Below are 25,299 nucleotides of genomic sequence, written 5' to 3'. Positions count from 1 at the left end.
CTGATGTCAATGGGGAGCTCATTCCACCATTTTGGAGCCAGGATAGCGAACCCACGTGTTATCATCATCATGTTTCTGAGAGCTTAAGGATACACACAATGAGATTTGGGGAGTTAAATATAAACATAGCTTTTGTTTGTTCATTAAAAAATAACTTCACGTGGCTCTTTTAGTGTTCATTATGGCAGTTCACATTTCTGTAGTAGTTTTTCAATGAGTGCCTCCCAACAGCTATAGATTTGCATACAGGGCCATAACCGTTTGTCTTGTCTGTTACGTGCACGGCGAACATGTAAAGCGGTGTCATTGTGTCTTTGCATAATGTGCCTTCTCAAATCGTCCTTTCATGAGTTGCTTTGAAAGTTACAGATAAGTAAGAGTAAGTTCAAATGTTCATAACAATTCCATGGAAGACAATATTAAAAAACAATCTTTCAAGAACACGAATCAACCAAAAACAAGTCCTAAAGTCATTTTCTGATACTTCCTCTAGTACATGCATTAGCCCTGTCCAAATGCATACATGTCTTTGCAATAACCTCCCCGGGGCGAGTTACATTCAATATAAAAATAAATGTTGTTTGTTCACAAGAGAACTCTACAGGGCATCTTTACTGTTCATTAAAGCAGTTGTCCACATTTCTGTAGTAGTTTTCTCCTTGACTATCTCCCAGCACCTGTAGCTTTGAATATAGGGCCATCACCGTTTTTCTGTTACTTGGAAAACATAGAAAGCAGAATGGTAAAACATGTAATCTAAGATAAACCAATCTTTCTTCTATGAGTCACTGTGACAATTCTAGATAAGTTCATAAAAAAATGGCATAACGTGTATGGACCTGTGGAAGAATAGCCAGAGCTCATGTCTGTGCTAATATCTTAATAAAGACAAAGACAGACAAATACATAACATTTTAAATTGAATCATTTTAACATGTAAAACACCACAAATAGCTTGTGGTGGTTTATATCAGACTTAAAATAAAACGTGGTATAGAATCAATAATCTCTTACAAATACAAAAGTGGGATAGAATGTAATTCAAGATAAGTTAATATATAAAATATTAGAGGAACTATCATTTTATGTCTGAAAGCCATTTTTACTTTCAATTCTGTGAATTCGTTTAGCACAGACTTTTACCTGACTTATGCAATGTATGTATTTATTTATAAATGAAAGAAAACACAAGTCAATACAAAAATAAAACTTTTCTTTAAAATGTTTAGAGTACAAATAAACCAAAAGGTTAATTAAAATACTTTAAAACATCAGAGCAGTCCTTCCACATACAAGACGAGTGAATGCCTGACCATACTCTAAGATAGCAGCTGAAGATACAATAATCCCTAAAGTTCCCTTTTAAGGTAATTTCTATCTTGCAAAACGGCCCCATCCTTATACTGTAATATGACACTTCCTTACTGCCGACTGTATGAGTGCATTGTAAATGTGTGACCTGCCCATCACGAAGGGAAGGTATATATGAAGTTGACCGTGAGTCCTGAACACATGCTGAGGACCGGTTGTCTGAAACCTTTGACCTGAGGACTTTACCTAGTGCACAACATCTTCCCATCCTTAAGGCTGGTGAGTTCAACTTTTAAATCATATTTTGACCATCTTTCTTTTCTGAAATACTTTTTTGCATTTGCCATGCCACTGTCCTAACGTATCTGTGTTACTGGTACAAATGATGATGCAGCTCATTGTTTATGACTTGCTTTGAGTATCTGCTTGGATTCAACAGATATCCTGACTGCAGCGATGGAGGGCAACATGTGGATCTTTGCTACACTGGGTCTACTCCTTTGCTGGATGATGCCTGTTGACTCGGTGAGTTGAGCATGTGGAAGTGGGTGTTTTAAAGATCAAGTTCATATATGTATAAAACATCTCAGCAGTGAAACTAGAATAGTGTGTTCTTTGGAAGCCTGGGAAAAACTTGATTTATACTTTTTGAATAATCCTTTTTATGCGATCTGGTTGGGACAAATGGTCATTATCAGAACCTGTATTTTGCATCAAAGAATTTTTTGCATGAGTATAATTGGTCTCCTTTTTAAAAATGTATTCTTAAGGAACTACTATGAGTGTGTACAAGTGCTATAGTGGCAGTGTTACTAGGATACCATCATTTACTAAGTGATGCATTTGAGCTTACTCTCAAGCTTACTCTCAAGCCTCAAGCCTGCTCCCAATCGTAACTCATTTGACAACTTTCACCATCTAAATAAGGTTCTAAAAGAGACACTGTTATACAGTACAGTTTTAACAGTGCTGGTTTAATGATGTTTGTTTTCATCTTTCTCTTTGTTTTGTTTTTTAGGTCCCAATTGGGGCCGAAGTGGCCAAAAAGGGGATCCGATTGACCATGGTTAAAGATTCGGTTGATGACATGTATCTTGGCTGCAATGACAAAATGATGACAAAAGTGAAGGACAAATTCCTTAAAGAAGAAAAAGCTGTGAACAATTTTGGAGAACACTGGAGTGTGGGAGAATCTTGTGCAAAAGATACATTTGGTAAAAGGAAGGATAAGGCTCTAACCAGAGATCACATTATTGCAATCTGTGTTTACACAAATAACGGTGTGTACGAGGACTTTAATACTGCAGTCCGGACAGAAGGGAGAATCTATCCCCGTCCCTTCAATTTCAAATTCCGCTCTTTACATTACCTGCTGACATCTGCCATACAGATCTTGAATAACAACAGCCCCTGTCACACTACTTTCAGACGAACCAGGGTTTTATTTACTGGTGAAGTCGACGAAATAATTCGGTTTGGCTCCTTTGCCTCAACATCTTTCAGTTCAGAGTTGACGAACTTCGGTTTTAAGACCTGCTTCAAAATTAAGACCTGTTTAGGCGCATCTGTGAAAAAATATTCAGCCATTCCTACAGAGGACGAGGTTCTCATCCCTCCCTATGAGACATTCAAGATAACTGAGAAAGGTCAAAGGGTCGAAGGTCTGGAGGATTGTGAAGTTGTCTTTGTCTTGGAGAGTGCAGGGGTCATGAGCTCTCTGAACTGCAAGGCCTTGGTTTGAAATGAAGCTGCATTGCTCAAACAAATGGAAAATACCATGTCCATCTTTAAACCTTCTAACTAGCTTGTCATAAATGAATTAGTTACACGGTGTTAAACATGGCTTTATTTTCTCTACGCTGATTAATTTTAATGCTCAGGCTTTGATCAATCATTGTGGACTTGTTTAATCAAATGTTCCAGCAACGTGGTATATTTTCTGTGTCCAATTACAAAGAGACGTTTTAGATCTGTGTTGTTGTAATTGTTCAAAAGAAAATAACTGCTTCTGCTTAATACTAGTCATTAAACTGCTAAATGCAATAATGTGGCTTGTCTGTTCTTATTTTTCAGTGTCGTGTTTTATTCAAATGTTTACTCTAACATTTACAAACAAATTCAAATAAATGGTATTGCATTGCACGCATTTCCTGCATATAGAACTCCATATTTCCATGGTTTCTCATTCTATCTTGGTCAATTGTAATCTCAACAACAGCTCATCAACACAATCCGATACCTGTTCTTACTCACATAGGAAGTGTTACAAAATGATCCACAAAATCAAGCCAGCAAATCCGTGTTATAATCCGTGTATCTACCGTCCAATTGTTTTTCTTTATTAAACACGTAAACGGAAGAGCGTCTGAGAGACGTTTTTGCTTTTTGCTTTTTACCTTACTAAATGGTCTAATGGTCGTTGGAGCGAGGGGCGGGGATAATATTATAAACAAGGGGAAACTAGGTGAATTTAGCGATCACAACGAAAACGGCCAAGACACATTCTGGGTGTTTCTCAATCTTGAGTAAAGCTGCTCCAGAGCCACTATTTCAAGCATACTACGTCATCGAGTGCCGCCGAAGGACTGTTCCAATCTCCAGCATACTTGGAATTCTACCGAGCCCAGCGTACTCCGTTTGGAGAAATATCGAGGCTGCACATGAGTAGACTCCGCGGTCTTAAAATCCCCACAATGCTTTGCGCACGGACCAATTTCCCCAAATCTGTGACGGAAGATGTAAGGCGGGGCCTCTCATATGACGCACACCTGCACACTTGCTAGCCTGTTCCACTCTTTGTTTTCCGAATGCCAGGAAGTATTCTTGACTCGCTTCTGAAGCAAGATGCTCGGCAGACATGTGCTACCAAGCAAGCGTACTCGCGATTGAGAAACACCCATTGAGCCCAGAAAATGAATGTTATTAAGGGCTGTAAATATAATAAGTCTGTGTCTAAAATGGACAACATTGTTAGGAGATTTAAACTATACAGCGATTCTGCTATCTTTGATGAGTGATAAAAAGACAATTTTACCATTAGTTCTTAATGATTTGATACTGCTGGACTCAGTAGTCTTACACCTACTACCACAATACAATGAATTACTTCTAGTGTGTTGTTTAAAAAATCCTCTGTCAATGTCCCCTCCTGAGAACAAAATCAAGCCACTTCTGCTAAGTTTGATGAGGGAAAAAATGATTTTTGCCATTAGTTCTTCGTGAGATTGACACTGTTGGACTCAGTACTAGTGAAACTACTCCCACAAGTACTATGAAATACTTTTACTGTATACTTTTTGAGTAATCCTCTGTCAATGTCCCCTCCTGAGTACAAGAATGCATGTTTCTCTGCTATTTTGAATCAGCGTTACAACACCTTTCTTCATGAGACTTATATTGTTGGACAGAGTATTTTAAGAGGATATGACATGATATCAGCAATACTTCCAGTCAGGCGCGCCGGATTCATTTTAGAAGTGGGGGGGGCAAAAAAGTGTGTGGCTGCGTTTCACTTCGGTTAAATGGATTCCTTGCGTCCCTCACTTGCGTCGTTTCCCTGCGACTAGTCCCTCCCACCAGGGAAGCATGGAGAGACGCAAGGAAACCACGAGAAGCAGGGAAATGAGTGTCACTAACCGATCGGTCCACCTGCCCGATCTGTACTGCGCATGTGCGAGATGGTCCGCCATATTGGACATCTACATACGGCAACTCTACTAGGACACTTGACACAGAGGCTTTTGGCAAAGCAGAAAAAGAACCGAGAGAGCCCCACCTAGTGTCAGCAGAAAGTATTACAAATAATGATTACAAAAAATGCAAAAAATAAATAAAAAAATATATAAAATATATTTTAAGATCATGTTTAATCATCTGATTTGTCTGTACATTGCTGTTTTAGTCTGTGTTCTTCTAATTAGTGTGTCTACAGTCACAGTGTGCCTATTGAGCTGTTTAGAGCCATGTGGGACAAAACCTGATCATGCCCCTCCCTTTCGCTGTGAAGTGAACGGTGACTGTAAAAACTACACTGCGCATGCTCAGAGTATTTTCCTATTGAATGTGTGTGGCAAAAAAATAATGACCATCGGGGCACTGAGCTGCCATCCCCACCATACGTCATCTCACATCATTCAGAGCTGATTGGCTGTAAGTACGTGTGCCGCGAAAAGTGTGGTGTGTGAAGAGGAGACGAGAGAGCTGCAGTGACGCGTCCTAAAACCAGGAAGTAAGCTGCGCTTGGCTTCCCTCGACAAAAAAGCAATGAGGTTTCTCCATAGGATTTTAGAAAATAGCTCGAAATAAGATCTGTGGGAAACGTACCTGTTAGATAAATGCACGTTTTGTTCAGCCGGATAATATCCACATGTCTACCCTACTTTTATAATTTTTTTATCATAAATCTATCGATTAGATTTATGATAGACTTTTGAAACTACAAGAAGATAAGGAGGACTTTTACCAAAAAGTAATAGACATTTTTGTCCAGAAGGATAGGCAAATGGACTTCATCTTCAAGTCAAGGTAAGACCGCAATTTTATTGAAAATGCGATCTTACTAAGAGAGAACAATTCAATATTTAAATGATAAAATTACATTTTTTGGGTAACCTTTTGTTGAACTGTCTGTTTAAAATTAATCGAAGCATCAGACAAAAAAAGCTTTTGAAAATAATATTATATTTTGGTTTAGGTCAAAATATAATATTTGTAAACCTGAAGAGTCAGTGCCAGTGCCTCACCAGCCATGAACCTCACTGCACATCACTGCAGAAGCTTATATATAGACATCTAAGTTTTTTGTGCCCCACCACTTTTGTACATATAAAAACGCCACTGATCATACTGAATAAATATTTACTCTGAATGTATGCAAAAATGTATGGCATATAGCTGTCTAACAGAAGTTAAATCCATTTCTCACTTATTCTGACAATGTACTTAACCCCAAATAAAAGAATCCAATAAAAATAGTTGTTAAATAATAGTGAAGTCACGTTGTAATAACAATAACTAATCTCTATCACTTCTTTTTCTGCTTTGCCAAAAGCCACTGTGTCAAGTGTCCTATTAGAGTTGCCGTATGTAGTTGTCCAATATGGCGGACCATCTCGCACATGCGCAGTACAGATCGGGCAGGTGGACCGATCGGGTAGTGACAGAAGCCTCGTCTCAATACCCCTCCTCGACTCCTCCTTTCCCTCACTCGCGTCCCTTCCTTGCGTCTTAGCTCCACCTCCGTAAGATGCGAGCGAGAGACACGAGGAGGTGACGCGAGGACAGAGGAGTCCTCAGGTATTAATTGGGATGTCCTCGTTCTCTCAAACGTCACTCTTAAACGACGTCTATTAATGATGACATGTGCACAGCTGTATCCCCTCTCATTAGACTTGTTTGAGACAAGCGAGACCTGCGCAGACCTGCACAATTGCGATCAACGTCTTGCTAGTGCGTTGCATGATGGTTAGTCATCTTGTCCGACTTGCTCTGGAGGCTCGCCTACATGAGACGTTGAAATCTCGCGGGACAAAGACGCCCGCAGACTTGAGAGCGACGCGCGGCGAGGCGGCGCAGTTTCTCTCCACGGGCTGCGGAAGCGAAATGCTTGATGGGAAACGACTTGCTGGTATCTCGAGCTGAGCGCTCATTGGTGGGTTTTACCCTGTGCTGGGGATGAAACGGGGGGTTACGTATTGTAACCCTAGTTATATAAACACAGGCGGAGCCCTCTACTGGACTCTATGGGTACTACTCTCTATCATGCTGTGCGTGCTTTCACCTACTGAATTTACGTAAACGTAGCCGGCCAATCGGGGCGAGCCTACCTGAATGCTACAGCCGCCGCCCCACTATCCTATACACTCTTCAGCGAGCGGACTAGGAAAGACAGGGCCCCCAGGTACCCTAGGTATCCCCTAGCTTCAGATACGCCCACCTCCAAGATTTTTTTAACGCTGCTGTGTGGACGGTCCGTTAGGAGTAAAGGAGGGGTTCGGCCTGAGTGTCGCCCCGCTACGGTCACCCCGGATCAAAAGACAACTTGGGTGTACCGACAGAGTGGTCAGCTCGGACACTCTTTTAGCCGAAGTCAAGGCAAGTAGCAATGCTGTCTTCCATGACAGTGCTTTCAGGGAGGAGAGCTCCAGAGGCTGAAATGGTTCTGTGACCAGAGCCTCGAGCACCAACGGCAGGTCCCACTGCGGGGCGGAGGCATGCACTACTGGGCGCTGCCTCCTGACCCCCTGCAAAAACCGCGCCATAAGCGGCTGACTGAAGGCTGACCTGCCTCCAAATCCCTCATGGCAGGACGAAATGGCTGCTGCATACACCTTAATTGTGGAATGAGCCAGCCCCCTGTCCACCAGTATCTGTAAGTAGGTAAGAATAGAGCCCAGCGTGCACGACAGAGGCTCTAGACTCCTTCCTTCACACCATCGCCGGAATCCCGCCCACTTTGGCCTGTAACAAGCTGTGGTGGATTCTGCTCTTGCTGCTTGGATAGTCTGAATAACGTTATCAGACAGCCCCACCTGTCTCAGCCTGTCCCTCTCAGGAGCCAAGCCTGGAGAGGTTGGCCCAGAGTGGGTAACGCCCCTATTGCACCTGCTTCCTGAGACAGCGCTCCCCAGACCTGAGGAATCGCCCAGGGCTGGCCCACCATCATCTGTGTTACCCCCGCGTTACCACGGCGCCAGGCGGCGATCTGGGGCCACCAGGAGGATTGACAGCTGTTCCCGCCTCACCCTCTCCAGGAGGGGGGGGATAAGGTGCAGCGGTGGAAAGGCGTAAAACAGCTTTCTTGGCCATGGCTCGTGTCTAAATGTGTCAACCCCCAAGGGCGGGTTGTCCCACCGAGCCAGGGAGAACCACAGGGCACAGTGGCTGTTGCGCCGATTGGCGAACAGGTCCACCTCTGCTCTACCGAACTGAGTCCAGACCTGCTTCACCACCTCCGGGTGAAGCCTCCACTCGTCTGGCAGGGGTCCGCCTCTTGACATGAGGTCTGCCCCCTTGTTCTCCCGTCCCGGGATGTGCAGGGCCCTTAGAGACAACACAATCTGTGAAACCCACAGCCACAGGTTCTCTGCTGCGGTCAACCAGGCTATTGAGCGGACTCCGCCCTGCCTGTTGATGTACGCCGCTGTGGTGCGGTTGTCGCTCCTTACTAGCACATGTTTGCCCTGTATTAAGGGTTTGGCCAGCAACCACCCACAGCCCTCTCTAGACACGTCCCCCCCCATCCTGTCACTTTCTTTGAAGCGTCTGTGAAGACTGTGATATAGGAGGTTACCTGCCCCAGTGGAGCTCCCCTCCGCAGATTCTCTGGGGACCCCCAGAATCTGAGGTTGCTCTCTACTGAGGGGGGGGGGGGGGATGGCCACCAGACATCGTTTGTGTCTTAAGATCTAAACGAGGGCCGGTAAACCACCTCTGCATGCGACGTGCATGCAGCAGTCCGAGTGGCACTACGGAGTGAGCAGCCGTCATGAGACCCAAAGTCTGCATGATGATCAAAGCTGTCACCGTCGCCCCCTGACGCAGCCTGCAGACTGCCCGCAGCAGGGATGCCTGTCTGCTTTCTGTCAGGGTGACACACAGTCTGCCTGCATCGAGCATCACCCCCAGATATTCTACCTGCTGGTGAGGTATGGGGGAGCTCTTCTTCCAATTGACCGCAACTTCTTTTTCAACCCAACTTGGTTAGGTGTAGGATCAATTGGGCTGTGTGCAGTATTGCCCATTCCCTGGACCTGGCCATAACTATGAGGTCGTCCCTCATGCCATGGTCCCGCAGCGGTTGCAGCGTCGTGGCTGAACGTGCGTGGGGATAGGGAGTAGCCGAACGGCAGTCTGTTGTACTCGTAGGCTACCCCCTGGAAGGCAAAACGCAAATACTTTCTGTGCTCTTGGAGCAATTTCGCCATGAAAGTAAGCGTTCTTCAGGTCGATGGTTGTGAACCAATCGCCTGGCTGCACCAGTCTCAGTAACTGTTTCATAGTTAACATATGGAACTTCTTGCATGCAATGTGCTGGTTCAGGCATTGAAGATCCAGAATGGGCCTGAATTCTCCTGTCTTCTTGGGAACCAGGAAGTACAGGGAATAGTGCCCCTTCTCTCTGACTTGAGTGCACATGCTGAGAGGAAACCTCCTCCTGGGATGACAGATGTGCCTCTCTCCTGCCTCTGAACGGAGGAGGGATGCTGCAAAACTGGAGTGAATAACCCAGTCTCAGTGTCCTGTCCATCCGCTCTGTTAATACACCACTGATTTTCCATTCCCCATAATGTGCAATCAGCTGTGGAGCCGCAGCTATGAAGCTGTGGTACTCTCTGGTGGCCCACTCCACCATCAAACCCTCCATAAAAGGAAGTTTGACCCATGGGGGGCTGACACAGAAAGGGCCGTTTTTCTATAATGTAGTTTCCACTCAGAGAAAAAAACGGCCGATTTTTAACTGAGGTCCCTGAACGCACCACGGCATGCTCCCGTGAGAGCGCGCGCTCCACCATAATGCTGTTTTCTCTTAGAGAGAAATAAGCATTAATTGGAGCTTCTTCTGTCCATGAACGCACCGCGGGCCGCTCTCGGGGGGGGGGCCGCGCGTCGTCATAATGCCGTCTCTTTGAAACGGACATTATGGGGAAATGTGGAAAATGTGGAATGTGGAGAGAGATGACTCTTACTCTGGGATAAATGCAATCGTTTTTACTGAATGCATTTTTCACACACATATCACTCTAGAACTAGAGTTACACTACGTAACCCACTGTTCTTCTGCGGAGGTCCCTGAACGCACCGCGGCCACTCTCACGGGGGGGCCGCGCATCGTCATAATGCTGTCTCCTTGAAACGGACATTATGGGGAAATGTGGAATGTGGAGAGAGATGACTCTTACTCTGGGATAAATGCAATCGTTTTTACTGAATGCATTTTACACACACATATCACTCTAGAACTAGAGTTACACTACGTAACGCACTGTTCTTCTGCGGAGGTCCCTGAACGCACCGCGGCCACTCTCACGGGGGCCGCGCCTCATAATGGGTGTCCAATTAACATCGTATGAAAACGGCCTTGCCGATCTCAACGGGACATTATGGGAAAAAGTGGAATTGTGGAGAGATATGACTCTTACTCTGGGATAAATGCAATCGTTTTTTACTAAATGCATTTTTCACACACACATCACTCTAGAACTAGGGTTACTATATACGTAACCCACCGTTCTTGCAACAGGGCCTCTTTTCGACTTTGGAGCCACAGCTAAGAAGCTGTAGTATTCTCTGGTGGCCTACTCCGCTGCCAAACCTTCCATAAAAGGGAGTTCTGGCATGGGGGCTGACACAGAAAAAGGGCCGATTTTCTACTGAGGTTCTTGAACGCACCGCGGCAGCTCCCGTGGGGCCGCGGCTCTGTCAAATGCCATCTCTTTGAAACGGACATTATGGTGAAAAGTGGAAATGTGGAGAGAGATGACTCTTACTCTGGGATAAATGCAATCGTTTTCACTGAATGCATTTCTCACACACACATCACTCTCTTGAACCCGCACAGTGCTTTGACAGCACTACGGTTTATTCCACTCACGTGCACGCGCCCACCTGCTGGCTCCTATACTGGAGTTTACAGAGGGGGCGGGGAGTGTGGGACAGTGTTCTTTCCTCTGGGGATGAGCAAGAAGCAGCCTACTCCTCACCCACGTGACCAAGGAGATCGATCCAAAGAGCCCTTCCGTAAACACGGGGGCTCCCAGGAGATCAACACGGTCCTTTTTGAAAAGTGCCATGCGGCGTGATCCCTCACCGGGATATCACACGGCAGACAACGGCGGCGGCCACGATCAAGCTACAAATAATCGCTCTGATCTGGTGAGGTGGGGGCATCTCCAGCAATGAGCGAGATGCCCAACACACCTGTGTTTATCTGCAGTCGCCCTGTCACGCGGTAGCGTGGCAGAGCTCTTTTCAGCTCCCTGCCCAGCCTGCTGCCCGCTGGGAGCAGCTGCGCTCCGCCGCCATGGTCATCACCTAGGGCGGTGGACCTCCATGGACCGAACCCGGAAGTGCCCGACAACGGCAAACGGAGCCATCCGCCCCGCTGGAATGGCGAACGTGAATGGCACCGCCTCGGCCATATCCTGGTCCCCCAAACACTCTAATGGCGCATTTCCATTGCAGCGCGTAGCTCGCTTTAAGCGTGCCGTGTCGTGCCGTCCCCTTTTTTGGTTGTGCTTCCACTAGGCCTCGTTCCGGCGCGGCACGGCGCGGGGCCACTTTTTCCCCTCTTTTCTGGCCCTAGAAAATTGTGGTTCTATCGGGGCCAACAAACAGGGCTGAGTCGGGCTGAGTATGCTAAACTAGAGAGAGGAGCGCTGGCAAGAGGGCTAGAACTACAACAAGATGGACATATTTGACCGTGATTTAATTGTAATACACGTTTCAAAATGATGCCGAAGTAACAACATACTGATACCGGTTAGTAAAAACCATGAATTAATGCTTTGTCAAGTCTGCAGACAGACGGCAGGCGAAAAACCTTTTAAAATTCGTGTTTTTCTAGATGGAGATTGGCTAAGCTAACGCAGTATATGCCCCGACCGTCCACACTCACAACAACGGCCTATACAGACATAAATACAGCAGCGACTGTATTCACCATGACACAGGCAGTCTGTGGTGTGTACTTGTTTAACTTTTGTCGAGTTTCTGAACAGATATGAGGAGCTGTGAGCTCTGAGTGCTCACAGCTAACGGCTGTGTTGTGTTTCTGGATTTCTCATTGAAGATGACGTCACGGCTCCGCCTACACTGCGTTACTATAGTAACTACCCCAGTTCCTAAACTGTAATGGAAGCGCAGCATGAAGTGAGTCGGCCCTGTTAAGGCCCAACGCGGCCAAGCCGTACCGAGCCGTACCGAGTGTGGCCGAGGCCGACCGTGTAGTGGAAATGCGCCATAACAGAGGTGGTGGAGATCGGTGCCCGCGATCAAACCAAGGCAGGTGAGGCATGGCCGAGATTCCAGTAATGGTGAGTCCATTTTTCGTTTCTTCTAATCTTCTAATCTTCGTACGTTTAACTCTTCGGTTGTCAGCTCGTCTGAAGAGAAAAAGGATAGTGGGTAGTGATGTGTCGGTCGCGAACGAGCCGATTCTTTTGAACGGCTCTTTGGTACGAACGAGGGGAACCGAGTCCTACTTGGTGAGAGCCGTTCTTGTTATCGTTCAATCGTTGGTCCGCACTCACTGCCTGCCAAAATCCACTCGCCTTTTAAAAAGCTTGATTTTGTTCCCCAAACGTATTCTGTGAAGATCCGCCCCTACTCTGTTTGGTAGGTTTCAGCACGAGGAGTGAGATGGGGTGCGTCTTAACGGAATACGCGCGAGAGAGAAGTCATAACAAGTGGTACAGGACAGGTAGACAATGTGTTTTTCGGATGGAAAATGAGCCAAACGCGAAAACGCAGCAGCATTTGGATTCACTTCAACCAAAACCCAGGCAGTGATAAAGCGCACCATTTGTAAAGGCAAAATATCCTTTAAAGCAGGATAACAAATAATCTCCATCGCCACTTAAAAACACAGTATCTAATATTAAGAGTTGCACGAATTTCATTCAAGGCAAGGCAACTTTATTTACTTAACACATACAGAGGGTAAATTCAAAGTACATTCACTGACATGATGACATGGATATGGCGCCACCTTGTGTCATGTTTACAATGCCGATTATTGACATTAGGTCTGGCAATACAGTCAATCATTACCCTGGTGATTATTTTGCAGATAAACCTAGTAACTAGTGATGTGTCGGTCAAGAACGAGCCGATTCTTTTGAACGGCTCTTTGGTACGAACGAGGGGAACCGAGTCCTACTTGGTGAGAGCCGTTCTTTTTATCGTTCAATCGTTGGTCCGCACTCACTGCCTGCCAAAATCCACTCCCCTTAAAAAGCTTGATTTTGTTCCCCAAACGTATTCTGTGAAGACCCGCCCCTACTCTGTTTGGTAGGTTTCAGCACGAGGAGTGAGGTGGGGTGGGTCTTAAGGGAATACGCGAGAGAGAGAAGTCATAACAAGTGGTACAGGACAGGTAGACAACGTGTTTTTCGGATGGAAAATGAGCCAAACTTGAAAGCGCAGCAGCATTTGGATGCACTTCAACCAAAACCCAGGCAGTGATAAAGCGCACCATTTGTAAAGGCAAAATATCCTTTAAAGCAGGGTCAACAAATAATCTCCATCGCCACTTAAAAACACGGCATCTAATATTAAGACTTGCGTGAATTTCATTCAAGGCAAGGCAACTTTATTTACTTAACACATACAGAGGGTCAATTCAAAGTATCCATGTCATCATCCATGTCATTCACTGACATGAATGACATGGATATGGCGCCACCTTGTGTCATGTTTACAATGCAGATTTTTGACATTAGGTCTGGCAATACAGTCAATCATTATCCTGGTGATTATTTCGCAGATAAACCTAGTAACCCCGCCCCCTTTGAAAAAACGGCTCTTTTGAACGGCTCTTTTGAACGGCTCTTTGAAAGGAACGGAGCCATAAGATCCGGCTCCCTTCAAAGAGCCATAATTCCCATCACTAATAGTGGGGCGGCGGCTGTAGCTGCCTTATATACTGTGGGCCTGTGCGCGCATTCAGGTAGGCTCGCCCTGTTACGTTTACGTAAATGCAGTAGGTGAAAGCACGCACAGCATGATAGAGAGTAGTACCCATAGAGTCCAGTAGAGGGCGGAGCCTGTGTGAGATATAACTCTCCATTGGCTCGGCAAAAGTGTGTTGTTGTTTTGTGTCAGTTTTACGTCGCCACTTCCATTCACATTTTTCATCATTGTTCCACAATGTTTATCATCATTAAATTAATATCTATATATTTGTAATGTATACTATACTTGCACTGCTTACCGTTGTCATACTTTATATATCTTAGCATATTCATACAACACACTGTTCATACTAGGCTAGGCTACTGTGTATATAGTGTATTCATACCCCTCACTGTTTATTCATCATTCAATTCATTCTATATTTTATTCTGTAGATTGTGTACATTACTTTTCACTTTACTGCTTTATGCACTCCTGGTTAGAAGCTAAACTGCATTTCGTTGTCTCAGTACCTGTAATCTGTGCAATAACAATAAAGTTGAATCTAATCTTGAGCAGGAACAAATGTATTTACTTAGTACATATCTGACATTAACGATTAAACACATTTGTCCATTCTTTATCAATCAATCAATCAATGTTTATTTATAGCCCAATATCACAAATGTTACATTTGTCTCAGTGGACTTCACAGTTTGTACAGAATATCAGTATGACAATACGACACCCTTTGTCCTTACGTTTCACATCATACAAGGAAAAACTTCCAGAGAAAAACCCACAGTTTAAAGGGGAAATGGGAGAAACCTCAGGGAGAGCAACAGAGGAGGGATCCCTCTCCCAGGACGGACAGACGTGCAATAGATGCCGTGTGCATTTATAAATGCAAACCGAGTCAAGCCGACTCCGGAGGTGGCGGTATGCACCTTAAAGTTGTTTGAAATCCGCCAAAAAACTGAGAGAAGAAGAAGAAGAAGAAGAAGCCGACTCCGAGCTGTCCGACTTCAGGCGAGCTTTTTGAGACCTCCCCCGGCTGCGATCGGCTATTCTCGTCTACTTTCGAGGCGAGCCGCAGCTCGTCTCAAACAAGCCTATTGGGTTTAACTGAATAACCCCTTAATGCTGCGTTCACACCGGACGCGATGCGACTATTAGAACCGGCCCATTTATTGTTAAATATGTATTTAAATGATGAATCTTTCTCTTTTTAGTCAAGGAATTCAATGTATGATGGTTGGTCCTGCTTTTGTGTTCCGTTTTGGTGTAAAATGTACATTGCAATCAAATTATAATTATAATAATGTGAAAGCCTTTACTCTGAAAATGTGTGTCCTGTAGATCCCCACATTCACCAGAAACCAACATTCAGGACTGTGAATTTTAAATAATTTAACTCCTGAATATCTTAACACAAAACAAAACAAATAATTTGTATTTATCAAGATCTAGCCATTTATGAAATAGCTTTCTTAATAGCTATGTTTTAGTGACGTTCAAGATCATTAAACATGACTTAAATTGTTAGTATAACCTTAAGAAATGAATTGCACATAATAATTCCCACGGAGCTGTGAGCATTTACACATTTATGTGACGCTTTTCCACTCATTCTTCCAGTTCTCCGTTTTCCTGTGTTGAAATCGACCAGCTGTGAAGGTGGGGGCGGGGCTTTTATACGCGAGTAGTGAAAACACTTCCGCGTAGTCTGCTCTCGTGTATCCTCCTTCTTATTATACATCCATGGTATCCTCCCTTTCGGCCCAATCCCAAACCACTCCCTCGACCCTACCCCTCCGTGACGGAGTGAACTCCGTCTGTAGCCACACTCGCAGCTGAATGAGGCTCCCTCCTGTCAGATGGAGGGAGTAAATACAGCGGCAAGCTTTGGGACAAACTCCCCTCTCTCCGGCAGAAACAGGAAATGCCCTAACTGTATGTAACAACGGTTTCAAATCAGCATCTCTTAGACAAAAAATGTAAATTAATAACTCAAATAAAACTCCAAACATCTTTCATTGTGTTACTTTTTTGTAAAGCTCTTTTAGTTTTAAACCTGATGTTTATAAGCTTCTTAGTTTTTGCAACAGTCTGTAAATATACACAACTTTCTAATAAAATGCACACATTTACCTTTTTCTAGACTAAACACAGGTATATGATCCTAAGTTAAAAAAATATGAGGTTATCATGAGGTTGTTAACATCGCAATTTATCAGTGGATGTTTGCTGGAACTACTTGTAAACAGCGTGTTTCCTGACGGACACACACAGCGTGACTCCCGTCAGGTAGAGACCGGTCTCAAGTCAGCACCGATGCAGACTCGCTGTTTGGCCCAATCCCAAACCACTCCCTCGACCCTACTCCTCCGTGGCGGAGTGAACTCCGTCTGTAGCCACACTTGCAGCTCAACGAGGCTCCCTCCTGTCAGATGGAGGGAGTAAATACAGCGGCAAGCTTTGGGACAAACTCCCCTCTCTCCGGCAGAAACAGGAAATGCCCTAACTGTATGTAACAACGGTTTCAAATCAGCATCTCTTAGACAAAAAATGTAAATTAATAACTCAAATAAAACTCCAAACATCTTTCATTGTGTTACTTTTTTGTAAAGCTCTTTTAGTTTTAAACCTGATGTTTATAAGCTTCTTAGTTTTTGCAACAGTCTGTAAATATACACAACTTTATAATAAAATGCACACATTTACCTTTTTCTAGACTAAACACAGGTATATGATCCTAAGTTAAAAAAATATGAGGTTATCATGAGGTTGTTAACATCGCAATTTATCAGTGGATGTTTGCAGGAACTACTTGTAAACAGCGTGTTTCCTGACGGACACACACAGCGTGACTCCGGTCAGGTAGAGACCAGTCTCAAGTCAGCACCGATGCAGACTCGCTGTTTGAGGGCTTGATAGCCCACTCCCCCTCCACACCTCTCCACACTCGTTGGTTTGGAACAGCACTTAATGTGGCGGACCCTCCGCGCGAACGCGCAAACGGAGGGGTAGTGTGTAGGGGTAGGGTGTAGGGCGTGGTTTGGGATTGGGCCTTTGAGGGCTTGATAGCCCACTCCCCCTCCACACTCGTTGGTTTGGAACAGCACTTAATGTGGCGGACCCTCCGCGCGAACGCGCAAACGGAGGGGTAGTGTGTAGGGGTAGGGTGTTGGGGGCGGTTTGGGATTGGGCCTCCGTCTCCTCCCGCACCCCTCCTCCCTCACCCCTCCTCGACTCCTCCGTGTGCATTTCAGCTATTGGGACGTCCTTCAAAATGGCGTGTCTTGATCGATTTCCGGGTCAAGTCCCGGAGGAGGGGAAGAGAGGAGTCGAGGAGGGGTATTGAGATGAGGCTAATGAGTTTTAAGAGCAATGGGACGTCCTTTCCTCCGGAGCGTCACGTGAAGCGACGTCCGTTTGTGATGACGCTGCACAGCTGTTCGTCTGACAGCAGCTCTGTCCCAAGCCCCCAGGAAGTGCGCCGGACTCAGATGAAAATATTCGTGCTGGCCAAACGGCGGTACTACACTTCCTTTTGGTTGCCAGGCCCGGACACACTTTTTCCCATTGACTTACATGGGGAAAGAGTGGTCTGTAAATCGTTGGATAATTTTTTTTAAACTAAATAAACTACCCAGTATGAACACTTGTATAGCCCTTATTAAAAACATTCGTTCCTCAAATTGTAAAAATGTGCTAATAACGTTATTCTGTGAGTTATTTCCCTCTGCATTATGAACGCGCATCTAACCCACGGGACCGCGCCGCCCGGCACGTTCATGTTACATGTTCAGCACTACATGCGTTTATCTTTACCCATGGATGCACAATAAGAACGGACCCATATCGCCTTACTGCCAGCCCACGGAGCTGTAATAATGGATATATATTGCACATGTTTGCTGTAATTCATCATTTGTAAAATATTATACTACATGGGCTGTATGATTAAATCTTGTACCGTACATGTTGTATTAAATAAAGTTAATATTACCGACGTAGATTAACGTCCCTGTAGCTTCTTATTGCACTAAGAAGCTTATTGCACTGTATATATATATATATATACATATATATATATATATACAGTGCAATAATTCTTTCATGCTAAATGAAGCTCTGTTGCTTGGATATCACTAGATCCTGTTACAGCGTAATATAAAAGTACATAACGATTGATGTGTAAATTAGCATAATTACTAGCTAACCGCTAGCTGCTAACTGCCGCCTCGTTAATATCAAATCTATCATAATAACAAACCATTACCATGCTGTCATGAACGTGCGGTGCTGTTACGTGTACGCAAATTGACGTGCTTGATGTGAACGAGCATTTTGGGGGCCATGGGTTGCGGTCGAATAGTCAATTTAGCTTAGGAACCTTCCTAACGGAGTGAAATGACCCGGAAGTCCCTCAGTGGCAGCCATGATAAGTGCCGTTCGAATTCTCTAAATTAAAAGGAAAGGAGGTTTCAAACTTCCTTTATAACCTCCTTTAGCTTAGGAACCACTGGACCTCCCTGACCAAAAGGAGAGGAGAAAATGCTGCCCCACAATGCCTTGCGGCCGCGGCATTTGCCGTCACACAACAGTCGGCCGTTCACGGAAACAATCGATTATGAACGAGAAATGATATCATGAAAGTTACGGTTCAAAACGTATGTGGTAAGTTGCCAAAGTGCTTTGTTTTGAACGTTCATCAGTATTATAATCAAAAAGAGAAATAGGAACGTCAGTTTTTACTGAAATTATCAAATAAAGTCAACATTTCAGTCTTTACTGAGCTGTGTGGGGTTTGTTCAACTTTTAAAAAGATGTTTGAATGGTGATATACACAGTGATAGATGTTAAGGACTAACGTTTATAATAAATACATTTGTATTGCTTTTAAGATCTTTTCATAGTTCATACAATCATACGTATTGGGATCATTTGTATTAATGTGGACCGGAGGGAGAGGGTGACGAGCATAAGTTTCACTTTCCTTTTTTATTTCAATTCCAACTTTGGTCATGAAGAATATGTTTCTCTGTTGTCCCCGTTCATAAAGCATAAAACAACAGCATCAGAGCACGGTGCAGAGTTTACAGTAGTCCCTCGTTCTTATTAAACATCCATGTTGTAGTCCGCTGTATAGAAAACTGTAGTTTCCATAGTTTCCCCACAGCAGCAGGCGCACATTTATGACGTCCGCTGGCGCATCATAAACACGTCGGATAGTGAAAGTGCAGTCGGATTCTCTAAAGTACCGCAGTCTCTTCTCCTAAATCCTTTTTAATTCTCCTATCCACTATCCCTTAACCCCATGACGTTTCACTCCAAGGTCAAGGAATAGACGATAGGGTTAGAACTTAGGAGCTGTTTTTTTGGAGTATTCGACCGCAACCATGGTTAAAGTTGCGCATGCGCTATGAGCGCACATACGGGTACTTCTCAGGCATGCCGGGTAATCTGTGACGTTTCGCTCTCTCAAAAGTTGGGCCATTTTATCATCATGCGCGAATGAGCAACTCTCATAGGCTGCGTTTCACTTCGGTTAAATGGATTCCTTGCGTCCCTCACTTGCGTCGTTTCCCTGCGACTAGTCCCTCCCACCAGGGAAGCATGGAGAGACGCAAGGAAACCACGAGAAGCAGGGAAATGAGTTTTAAGAGCAATGGGACGTCCTTTCCTCCGGAGCGTCACGTGAAGCGACGTCCGTTTGTGATGACGCCGCACAGCTGATGTCTGACAGCAGCTCTGTCCCCGTTATTTTCACAAACACCCCCGCCTCTGTTAGTACACATTTACTGACACAAACATTTGTATCATCTGTTGTAGACCCAAATACATTAAATAAGAACTCATTCTCAAAAAAGATAAACGCCATTCTTAAAATGTATAAACGAACAATAGTTAGATTAATATTGATTAGAGTGCACAATAGAAATAAAATAATTGAGAGAAGAAAAAGAAATATGTTATCTATCAAAACCCAGTTAGATTAACATTCATTGGATTGCACACTTTGTTTGTTTGTGTGGATATGTAGCAAATTAACATTTTAAATAGCACTTAATGACTGACTGAATGGAAATGACAATAAATGAAAATGTAAAACGAAAAAAGCGATCATGAAAATGTTTCCAATAAATGAATAAAATGATTTTTGGCTCAGATAATGAAAAACAACAAAATAAGTTACCATAGCTATGCGGATGACACACAAATTTACGTAACAATTTCACCAGGAGATTATGCTCCAATTCAAACACTGAGTAAGTGCATTGAACAAATCAATGACTGGATGTGTCAGAACTTTCTCCAATTAAACAAAGATAAAACTGAGGTAATGGTTTTTGGAGCCAAGGCAGAACGTATAAAAGTTAGCGCTGAGCTTCAGTCTGCAATGTTCAAAACAACAGATAAAGCCAGAAATCTAGGTGTAGTCATGGACTCTGACCTGAGTTTCAACAGTCACATTAAAACAGTTACTAAATCAGCCTACTATCACCTAAAGAACATATCTAGGATTAAAAGACTAATGTCACAGCAGGATTTGGAAAAACTTGTCCATGCTTTTATCTTCAGTAGACTCGACTACTGCAATGGTGTCTTTACAGGCCTCACTAAAAAATCTATTAGAAAGCTGCAGCTAATTCAGAACGCCGCTGCTCGAGTCCTCACTAACACTAAGAAAGTGGATCACATCACTCCTGTTCTGAAGTCCTTACACTGGCTTCCTGTGTGTCAAAGAATAGATTTCAAAATATTGTTGCTGGTTTATAAAGCTTTGAATGGTTTAGGCCCAAAATACATGTCTGACCTACTGCTAAATTATGAACCATCCAGATCTCTCAGGTCATCAGGGCTGGTCAGCTTTCTGTCCCCAGAGTCAGAACTAAACATGGAGAAGCAGCATTCAGTTATTATGCTCCAAATATCTGGAACAAACTCCCAGAAACCTGCAGGTCCACTGCAACTCTTACTGCTTTTAAATCCAGGCTGAAGACTTTTCTTTTTGCCGCTGCTTTTAATTGAACTATTCATATCTTAAACTGCACTGTAACTTTTATCCATGTATTTTTTCTTTTAATGTTTATTTTATTATCTTTTATTTTTAATGACTGATTTTAAATGCCATTTTCTTAATGTCTTCCATTTTTGTGGAAGTTGCCTTGTGTTGAAAGGTGCTATATAAATGAACTTGCCTTGCCTTGACCACTTTGTTGTTCAGATATATCACATATTTGTAACTAAATTATGCATTAATTTAAACAAAACACGGTATAAACTGAGGAGTGAGTCCCGTGAGTTTCATGTGTTTTCTTCACTCCGCTGGGAAACTGCTCTCATGTCAAGAAGCATCAGATCAGTGCATGCACTGCATCGTCCAATCAGTGAGCGATACACAGTAAGGGGGCGGAGCGAGTGTCTGAGGATTTCATCAAAGGATGGTCTGGTGGTTCCTCGATTATAGCTCCTCCATTATCGCTCCTCGCTCCTCGCTCCTCGCTCCTCGCTCCTCGCTCCTCGCTCCTCCGGCAAAAATAAGGCCATTGGGAGGCTACTCAAGATGGCACAGACAAATCAACTTCCGGTGAGACCGAGACCGAGGAGCGAGGAAATGAAAAATAAGAGAAGTGAAACGCAGCCCATATGGTTTTTAAAACACAGAATGGGATTATAATCATAAAACTCTGTTAAACATTAATAAACAATGGATAACTTAACTCTCATTTTCATCACATTACAAAAACTCGGGATTTCACTGATATTATAGTTGTTGTTTGGACATTTATTTACTGGATATGCGTCCAAAAACTACTTTTTCCCTTATGCCCCTGCTGAAAAAACCAGCATAGACCAGTTTAAGATGGTTTCTGGTTTTAACTGGTTTTAGCTGGTGTTAGGCTGGTTTAGTTAGTTTACCAGGCTGGACAAGCTGGCCAGGCTTGATCGATGGAGTTGGAGTTCAATATGATGCCAATATACAGGGCCGTCCCTCCCTACAGGCCGATCATGCAGACTGCGTGGGGCCTCACCTTGCGGAGGGTGCCTCAACCGAGCTGAAAATGCGGCGCACCTATGCGCTTATGCGCCGCAATTAGTGTGGCGCGGCACGGTCCCACTAGCACCCCCCCGTCCCCCGTCGACGCTCGCGAAACAGAGGGCCTCATCATATAACTTTGCGTGGGGCCTCATGTTGGCCAGGGACGGCTCTGCCAATATCAGTCAGTTCTGGACCCAATGGCTCGAACACTAGTTCTACCAAGGCATATTAGAGGTAAGAGTGGTAGGAGAGGAATGGAGTTATCTTTGTATTTAGGCTGCAAGTCGACAAAGGTGATCAAATGCTGATACTCAGGGCCGGTTTGTGGCATAGGGCGCCAGATCTGGGAGGGCAAAAAACATTTTTGACCGTTGGGGCTCATCCTAATTTTCGGCCTTGATGTAACAACATTCATAATTAAGTAAATGTAACACCCTTTTCACCCCGGTTACACTTTTCATTTGTCCTGTACGATGGGCGCTGTAAGTGATGAAAGTGGGGGATGTTGGCTTATCAGGCGCCCGCAGCTCACAGCCAAAGTGCGAGTGAGCGTGGGAGCGAGCGAGAGCGAGAGAGAGAGGGCGCACCGGTACTGGCGCTGTTGTTATTAGCATCTGGTGCTAGCTGCTCTCACGGATATAAGAAGAAGATGTTTCTACAACCAGGGTGGAGGAGAGCTCTGTCCAGTCAGACTGAGAGGCTGATAACTACAGCTCAGTGAGGTAAAGGACTCTCTGAGTGTTTAGATAGTTCACTTTAGTCTAAGTTATCTCACTGGGTCTCAAACGTTTTGATCACAATTTATGTAAACAAATATTTCCAAGGCACTCCTTTATAATTATTAGGATAAATAAAAACAGGTTTGAAATCATTCCAATGTATACTATAGACAGTAAACCAACAATATCGTTTAAAACTGGAGAGATAAAAAAATATGCATGAATAAATAAATGTTAACTAAGTAAAATAAGATATGAATGAACAACAACAATAAAATACGTTACATGTATTTGTTATTGGCTATGGTAGGTTATTGGTTATGTTCACATACTTATTTGATTATTAAAATGTAAACCGATCTTTTTCATATGGGTGTTTTAGAGTTGTACCCCCTAGATCTAGTCTCTAGTAATTGTGTGCTCAAAGTGCACCAGATTGAAGCAATTTACTTAAAAAAGTTCAAACATTTATTTCCGGGCGGGCATACCCCCGGACCCCCCTAGAGGATGTGACGTCCACCCCCGAATTCAAACATGTTCATACAAAACTGCCAGCTAAAATCTCGCCTAGGGATCAAATTGTCTAGAACCGGCCCTGCTGATACTAATAATGATCCGATTCATTTGATATTGATTGTCTGCCAATACCGAATCCTGATCCGATTCTTCTATTTCCCAGATAATACAGCTGCACCGTGTACACTAGCTCTATTTGTTTTTGCCATTGTAATTCCCCATAAGCAATTGTTGACTGTAACGTCTAGATGCCAACCGACTGTAATTTGTAATGTATTTTACCATATTTTAACGGTCAAGTTCTGGCAACCACAGCAGCCCAAATGTTAACGTAAATGTCAAGTTTTCTTTTTACAGTGTACTTATATCTGTACATTTCTTTTCAGTTTGCTTCAAGAAGTGGCTTCAACAGACAGAGATGCAGGACGCTACACAACGGGAAACATTATGGACATGAACTAGGAAAAACACTTTCTTTGTTGCCTTTTCTTATCATACATAGTGTTACTGTTTTTGTTACCATTTAAATATTGAATTATATTTATTACTTTTATTTTAAATCAAATGCACCTGTTTTAGATCATATATTTATTTTGATGTATAGGTTGATTTGTATAATTATTGTATTGTTACTGTGTATTTTATTATATTAACTAGCTATTTATTAAATTAAAATACTGTAATGAACACTATACAATGTCTTTATTTTGGTAGATACCAGAATACATGACACAATGAATCTTTGTAATATATTTATGTTCTCTGGTTTAAATAATCATACCAGTATTTAATAGGGATGGGAATTTGAAAGCAAATGTATATTCGAATATTCGACCCCCAAAAAAACGGTTAACCGATTAACCGAAATGTACATATCCTATAAAACATTTTTTAATTTTGAAAAATAAATGTTCAAATCAGTATAGAAACCAAGACGAATTTGACAAATGTATTGAACTGGTGATCACAGTTTGAACAGTTGACAGCTATAGGCCTACAGCTTTCATGCTTAAAACATAACTTGGTTTTTAAATGAAAGAGGGATCATACACGAACAACATAACGGGTTAGGGTAACGTAACCCTATCACAACAGAGATCAACAACCTGTAACAGGGCCTATGCACAGAATGCAGCTATTCAATACTCATTCTTGTTTAAGAATATGAGCATGTCTACTCAGGGGAGAGGCGGGTGCGGAGACGATTCACAATCAGGACAGCTGTAGAGAAGACCCTCTCAGCTGGAATTTGGGCATAAGATGAGGTTTGAGTCTGCGTGATCTGTGTGTAGGGAGGGGCAGCAGCCATATCATTAGCTAGAACTAGCTAGATCTGATGGATTTGGACATAAACGCGAGTGAAGTATAACCGAACGCGAGAGAGAGAGATCACCTGCAGCTGTGAGGGACTGGTGAGCGGAGCAAAACACACCTTTAGACCTAACACACTTAGCTATGGCACTGTCGTATACATTGAATTATTCCATTTGATCATGTGTAATCAATTTAGGCACCCCTCCCAAAAACAAAAATATTCATAACTCATATTCTCATATTCTCATACCTGAATCATTTAGAATATTCAATTAATCGTTCCCATCCCTAGTATTTAAACAATGTATGCTCGTCTCCTGGAATCCTGGTAAGCTTCCAGCATGGTATATTTAATACTATTATTAAACATAAGCTGGTGATCGATGGATGCTGGTGACAATACCAGTATTGGTATTTTTAGCTGGCCAGGATGGGTGGTTTAACCGGTGGCAACCAGCTAAACCAGCTAAACCAGCTAAACCGGCTAAACCAGCCATCCTGGCCAGCTAAAGTGTCCAAAACCCCTCTAAACCAGCCAACCATTCCAGCCTAAATATTATTCTGAAATGGACCAATCTGCACAATGACTTTAAGTATATTTTTAGACTAATACTTTTCAACTTGAGTAACATTTTGAATGCAGGACTTTTACTGTAACAGAGTATTCCTACACTCTGGTACTTCTATTTTTAGTTAAGTATACAACATCTGAGTAATTCTTCCTTCCCTGGATGAAAGAAAGATGACATAAAATACTACGTTCTGGTCGATTATTAT

The 25,299-nt window shown here is 43.5% G+C and overlaps 2 protein-coding genes across 2 annotated transcripts in view; one reads left to right on the top strand and one right to left on the bottom strand.

The window, feature by feature from the left end:
- LOC117470023 (inositol-tetrakisphosphate 1-kinase-like) overlaps positions 1 to 25,299 on the bottom strand; it is a 36,739-nt gene that overhangs the window by 8,790 nt on the left and 2,650 nt on the right. The gene's annotated exons all lie outside the window — the stretch shown is intronic.
- Positions 1,319 to 3,346, top strand: LOC117470024 (erythroblast NAD(P)(+)--arginine ADP-ribosyltransferase-like). The gene is made up of 3 exons (XM_034114544.1): positions 1,319 to 1,590; positions 1,751 to 1,836; positions 2,330 to 3,346. Exons 2-3 carry the CDS (start codon positions 1,768 to 1,770, stop codon positions 3,050 to 3,052), a joined length of 792 nt encoding a protein of 263 aa, XP_033970435.1. The 5' UTR covers positions 1,319 to 1,590; positions 1,751 to 1,767; the 3' UTR covers positions 3,053 to 3,346.

This window comes from Trematomus bernacchii, unplaced genomic scaffold (assembly GCF_902827165.1).
Source record: "Trematomus bernacchii unplaced genomic scaffold, fTreBer1.1, whole genome shotgun sequence".
Classification (NCBI taxonomy): domain Eukaryota; kingdom Metazoa; phylum Chordata; class Actinopteri; order Perciformes; family Nototheniidae; genus Trematomus; species Trematomus bernacchii.
The sequence above is the reverse complement of the archived record's forward strand: the minus strand, read 5'-3'. Positions and strand labels throughout refer to the sequence as shown.

What these genes read in the sequence shown, in the direction of transcription:
- LOC117470024 (XM_034114544.1), top strand. Translation starts at nt 1,768, where the DNA reads ATGGAGGGCAACATGTGGATCTTTGCTACACTGGGTCTACTCCTTTGC. An exon ending in GGATGATGCCTGTTGACTCG is followed by an intron (nt 1,837 to 2,329) that starts GTGAGTTGAGCA and finishes TTTGTTTTTTAG; the next exon opens with GTCCCAATTGGGGCCGAAGT.